Below are 6,112 nucleotides of genomic sequence, written 5' to 3' on the forward strand. Positions count from 1 at the left end.
CTGTTTGTTTTCAGATTGAGCACCCACACAAAAATATTATACACGGAAAATCAAACTTTTTTGAGTGTATTGAGTGTGAGAAAAAGATAACTGTGAGAAAAAAATCTCGCAAAACTCTTATAAAGTGCAAAAAGCGCAATATAACTCAAAATAAAATATCTGACACCATGACTCAAAATTGAGTTCAAGGCCATGAACCACAGAGAACAGACGTTGAAGCTCTACTCGGCATGTTGTGATAACTTTTTACTGATCATTTTGAAATTACTTTGGAATGTCGCCGTTATCTCGTGCATAATCAGCGCTAGCGTCATCAAAAAATGCCACTGTGCGCTAGTGTCGTTATGCATGCAAAAGCATGCCAGCGCCATCGTGTTGTCAAAATGAGATTGTGAGTTGCAATGTCGACGTCGATGGCGTTGAGGTTCGGTGTGTTTGTTTACACATGTTTTGCAAGAAATTTTGTTCGAGCCTCCATGTCTGTTCTCTGTGCCATGAACTCAATTGGGTTGTTTAGCAGAGAAAAATATGGGGTTTTAAATAGTTTAACAAAAAGAGCATGCTTTTCTGATCTCCAACATATTTTTATTTTGTCTGTAAACCTTTTATTTACATTTTTATACAGCAAACAATAACTCATTTCAATCGATAGAATGACACTAACATTCATAGAATGACAGTTGGCCCATGCAGCATAAGAACAAATTTTTAGTTCCATATAAATTTAAAATGCAAATTAAAAATAGTTCCCGGGCTCCAAAAATTCTGAAAAATTGGGGTTAGGTTTAGTTTTTTATGCAGCTTCAGAATATGTAAAAACATATATACCCCTAAACAACCCAATTTTGTCTTGAGCCAGTTTTTCCGATTTTGATTTAAACTGACCCAAATTTGAGTTGAGCCAGACGAGCGTGCGTTCAAATCCGACGCTGTCACTTTCATAGAAGAACTGTCAATTGACGGTAAAATCAGCTGTTTTCAAACGTCTCGTGAAAAGGCCTACTGCAGTCGCATGGAGACTCCAGCCTTGCAAAAAAGGAATTTTATTATTGTTTTTGTGTTGTTTTCCTCTCCAGTTTAATCACGTTTAATCTTCAGTATGGATCACGATTACTGCAAAGTTACCGAATCAAACACCAGCGCAGATAATATTACGGATTTTACCGAAGTGGAATACCTCATCGAAGAATACGAGCATGTCAGGCCACACCTACCAGATCCGATGCAGCCCGTACCACCACTCCCTATCCGGAAGCCAACAGGTGAGCTCCATTATTGGACACTGATGCTTGATTTCTAGTCTTTAAGAAAATATGTTAAAACTTTGCAGACCGTTGCACTAGTTCAAAGTATGCTCGATTGGCGAGGGAAGTGAAGCGCCTTAAACGGTTGCTGGCGATAGAGCGTACCAAATGTCGGATCCTGAAGGCAAAACTGCGCAAACTGAGAGAAGAAAATCGTAGGCTAATTGCTGCCAAACGGCGTCTGGAAGCACAGCGTCTTGCTGCATTCAAGCTAACTATGCGAAAAATCTTGTACTTTGGGGGTTATGCATTTTAAAGTATGTACAAGGTTACAGAAAAGATGTTTCAAAGGTAAGTAGGATCATAATTGGTCCCAGCCGTCTGACAAGACAGACAGCATTGAGAAATAGGAATGGAATGTGAAACAATCAAATAAAACAAGTTAGTCGAGAATTGACGATTTTTTAAACCAAAGTCCGAAGAGTGTCGGCTGCCTAAAAAATGTCACAGTTCCATCCTGGTTAAATATTGTTATTGTGCAAACTAAAGCCCCAAACGCCATTCAGCGGAACGGTGACGGAAATGGAAAATTTGACACAAAATATATGGGCTAACTGTCAAATCGTTCCGCTGTATTGCAGGGGGCCTTAACAGTAGGACCCAAGAAAAAAAAATTGGTGATTAACCCAGAGGTTAAACAAAGCCCGCTGAACGTTCAAGAGCTGCCCTATTAATGGGACGCTGGGATAAATGAGCTAAAGAGTCAAGTACGAAACACTGAACACGATCTTACTGTTGTGGTTGAAATACCTATCTGTAAAATTATAATTCAAGCGGTGAAATTAAATGGGAATGGCCTACGAGACGAGCCAGCCTTGGGCTGAAAGTCTCGATAATAAAGACAAAAAAAATGGGAATGGAAGCGGTGGATGAACTGAAATACTCCTTAGTGTGACGTTGAGAAACATCAAACCTCATTGTCATGTGATGAAACTAAGGGTGTTCAGTATGTTTGTTACCGGAGGGTATAAACGCTCACCAACAGACGTGGTTCTGGTTCCAATACTCCTCAATTCTGTACTCTATGTTCGAGGTCAGCCTTTCGCATTTTAATAAATTCCATTCGTGAAGAAAAAGATCATAGTTGACATGAATCGGAAATAACGCCACGATTTTCACAACACACTTGGAACTTCTTTGGTGCATATTTCCCAAATGTAATATATTGCTAGGGGCCATCCACAAAGTACCTCACGCTCCTAGGGGGGGGGGGGTTAACGAGCAGCGTGACGACTCATACAAGCAATTTAGAGGTTTAATACAAAAAGTGTGACAAAGGGGGGAGGGGGGGGGTCGAAAATCGCCAATTTTTGCGTGACGTACTTTATGGATCTTCCCCTACCCGATATACATGTGATTTGGCTGATAATAATAGTAGGTACAAATTATAGATAGTGGAATATATAGATGAGCGAAGATAAATCCTCTGTCTCCAAACGAACTGTCAAACGTGTCTCCAAACGAGCATGACGTCACGATTTCAATGGAAACGTTAAGGGCTGTGACGTCATATGCGCGTGTGCACGGGCAAAAAAATCGACTCAGCCATGCTTTCGCTCATCTATAGATTCTACTATCTATAGTACAAATGATTTTTTATACAATAGGCAATGCAAAAATGACCATTTTACGAAAAATAGTAATTCTTAATAGTGACTAGACTCAAAATAGTGACCAAGTCACTGAAAAGTGACTCGCTACCAGGCCTGCGATTAGCAACACAGTATCTAAATCATATCTTACCTTCATCGTAAAACTTTATAATTGGGTTCGATGCTATTTTATCCAGAATTGTTTTAACACTACCGTAACAATTGCAGGGCTGTTACAACAGTTGCGATTTTAGCGTTTTTCGCAAATTTCGCGGATGTACTCTTCCAGTCGCGAAAATCGCTGTTCCTTGAAATGTTGAAAATCGCGGTTTTATTTTTAATTGATAGACCATCTGTTGACCTGACAACGCGGATTATCCAATTTGAGGAACGACACTTTATATTGCTCTCCAAGGGCGTTATTGTCCGGATCAAACGCATTGCAATTCGCACCTGGGAACGCCGGCATTGAGCTAAAGCATGCTGGTAGTCACACGTCATCATGCTGGTTATTATCAACTCTGTCCACTCGGTTGAGCGATAGAGAGGCTCTTCATCTTTCTGACCTTCTATTGCATCCACTTCTGGTCCATAGTGACTCCCAGTGCTCCAGGCTGCTTATTCCAACCATTTTATAACCTATAGTTTTTTGTCATAGCTCAATTACTACCTTGGTTGGTTAGATATTTTTTTCGGTTAAAAACGTTTCTGCCATTTCGCGATCCAAAATTCCTCGTTTCTTCGTTTGCTTGTGCCTAGTGTTGTAAAAGGTCATCTGCATGTCATTTGACTAATTTGTCTGAAACTTTTTTAACTTTATAATTTTTTAAGAACCCACACTTGAGTGGTCCTATATTTTTAACCGAAGCTACATTGTTCTAATAAGGCGGTACCCCGTTTGGCATAATGCCATATGCCATAATGCCGTTTGGCATAACGCCGTTTGGCATAATGGCCATTTGGCATAATGACCATTTGGCATAATATGTATGCGGTGTCAAATTGAAGGCCATTTGGCATAAGGACCATTTGGCATAATTTGTATGCGGTGTCAAATTGAGGCCCGTTTGGCATAAAGGCCATTTGACATAATTTATATACGGTTCCAAATTAATTGCCATTTGCAACAATTCATATGCAAAAAGAAGGGTAAATTACAGAAAAAGTGAATAAAAGTTTTGCTATCAAGGCTTTCAAGAAATGGTCAGTTCAAAAATTCCATTGAAATAAACAAAGAACTGCTCGCGTTTCAAAGAAGGGTGAATTATAGGAAATGAAAATGATAAAGTATTGAAGTGAATAATCTTCAGCGGGATATAAAGTGAACCCTTCAAGAGACGATGTTCTATGACTCGATATCGAGTCATGGAAGCGAGTTATGCCATATTATAAAATATGTTATGGATTTCTGCGATGGTCCCTTGAAAAACCCTAGCAGCACATGTTTCACATAGATTACTGCAATTCATCTGTGGCCAGATTTGGTCACAAACAAGTTGCTGCACCATTTTTGGCTGACTTTTGTTGCTCGGGAAGCTTTTCAAGGATTATATATCCCACTTCTCGATATTTCCCTGAGCCGATGGTCCCTTTATTATCGACTCATGGAGGATTGACTGTATCAACAATTATATGGTGTACCGTTTCGTGATGCACGTGTTTGCCTGTTATAAGGCAAAATGTGTTATTTTGCCTTCTATAACTGCTCGCATTTGCCTTCTTTGAATACTCGGATTTGCTCGTGTATTGGCAGCAAAACGATTCACTGCAAAATAATTATTTGCTCGTGTATTGGCAGCAAAACGATTCACTGCAAAATAATAATTTGCTCGTGTATTGGCAGCAAAACGATTCACTGCAAAATAATTTTAACTGCGGAATGATACAAAACGCAGAATGGAATATTGCGCAATGGTAATGCTCGCAATATGGTACATATTTACACGAGACGAAGATGAACATGTTGATTTTGAGAAACCGATAATTTCCTTTGAAAACTCCAAAATAAACTTGGCTGATCATCGTGGTTTTCAATCGCAGAAAAACAAAATGCAAGTCAATATGCTGTATCGTTTAAATGTCTTGTCTTGTCTTAGCACATGCACAGCCAGTATTGAAAAGCATCCTGGAAATGTCGGTTGTGTTTCCGAGCATTTTCTTGTCTGCATTAATATTTGCAGCATATCATAAATATGACACAAGTATTAAAACGGCCAGGCCCACCGTGCAGGCTTGAATTTGGGAGAAAATCCATAACTCCCCGGCAATCAGATTATTTAGTAATAAATAACATGATAAACGAAGCGTACGAATAATAAACGAAGACTGTACGATTGGATTATATTTATTGAACTGATGCACATCACGTTTCAGAAATTCCTCCAACTCACTCATCGAGACAAAATAACGACGGTAGAAGACAAATACAAGAAGACAACACGTCCATTTCCCTGCAATGGAACGTTAACGGAGTACAGGAACGGTACAATGAACTTTAGTTGTTTGCGGACAAACATCAATCAACCATTATAGCCCTACAAGAAACTCGTTTGTCCAGGACAAATATTTTGCAAAAATTTCACCTTGGAGAATATGATTGGACCATTCTCCCCGGTCAAAGCCCCTGGGGTTGACCAACTACCAGGAGAGCTATTTAAACACGGTGGTGAGGCACTGGCTAGAGCGCTGCACTGGGTCATTACCAAGATTTGGGAGGAGGAAGTTTTGCCGCAGGAGTGGATGGAAGGTGTCGTGTGTCCCATCTACAAAAAGGGCGATAAGCTGGATTGTAGCAACTACCGCGCAATCACATTGCTGAACGCCGCCTACAAGGTACTCTCCCAAATTTTATGCCGTCGACTAGCACCAACTGCAAGGGAGTTCGTGGGGCAGTACCAGGCGGGTTTTATGGGCGAACGCTCCACCACGGACCAGGTGTTCGCCATTCGCCAAGTACTGCAGAAATGCCGCGAATACAACGTGCCCACACATCATCTATTCATCGACTTCAAAGCCGCATATGATACAATCGATCGGGACCAGCTATGGCAGCTAATGCACGAACACGGTTTTCCGGATAAACTGACACGGTTGATCAAAGCGACGATGGATCGGGTGATGTGCGTAGTTCGAGTTTCAGGGGCAGTCTCGAGTCCCTTCGAAACCCGCAGAGGGTTACGGCAAGGTGATGGTCTTTCGTGTTTGCTATTCAACATC

The 6,112-nt window shown here is 40.6% G+C and overlaps 1 protein-coding gene across 1 annotated transcript; it reads left to right on the forward strand.

Annotated features, from left to right (window-relative positions):
- The first annotated feature begins 962 nt into the window (after positions 1-962).
- LOC134203725 (uncharacterized) lies at positions 963-1,697 on the forward strand. Its single transcript, XM_062678584.1, has 2 exons — positions 963-1,262; positions 1,331-1,697. The coding sequence occupies exons 1-2, from the start codon at positions 1,100-1,102 to the stop codon at positions 1,558-1,560; spliced, it is 393 nt and encodes a 130-aa protein (XP_062534568.1). The 5' UTR covers positions 963-1,099; the 3' UTR covers positions 1,561-1,697.
- The last annotated feature ends 4,415 nt before the right edge of the window (positions 1,698-6,112 follow it).

The sequence above is a fragment of the Armigeres subalbatus genome, unplaced genomic scaffold (assembly GCF_024139115.2).
Source record: "Armigeres subalbatus isolate Guangzhou_Male unplaced genomic scaffold, GZ_Asu_2 Contig2073, whole genome shotgun sequence".
Taxonomy (NCBI): domain Eukaryota; kingdom Metazoa; phylum Arthropoda; class Insecta; order Diptera; family Culicidae; genus Armigeres; species Armigeres subalbatus.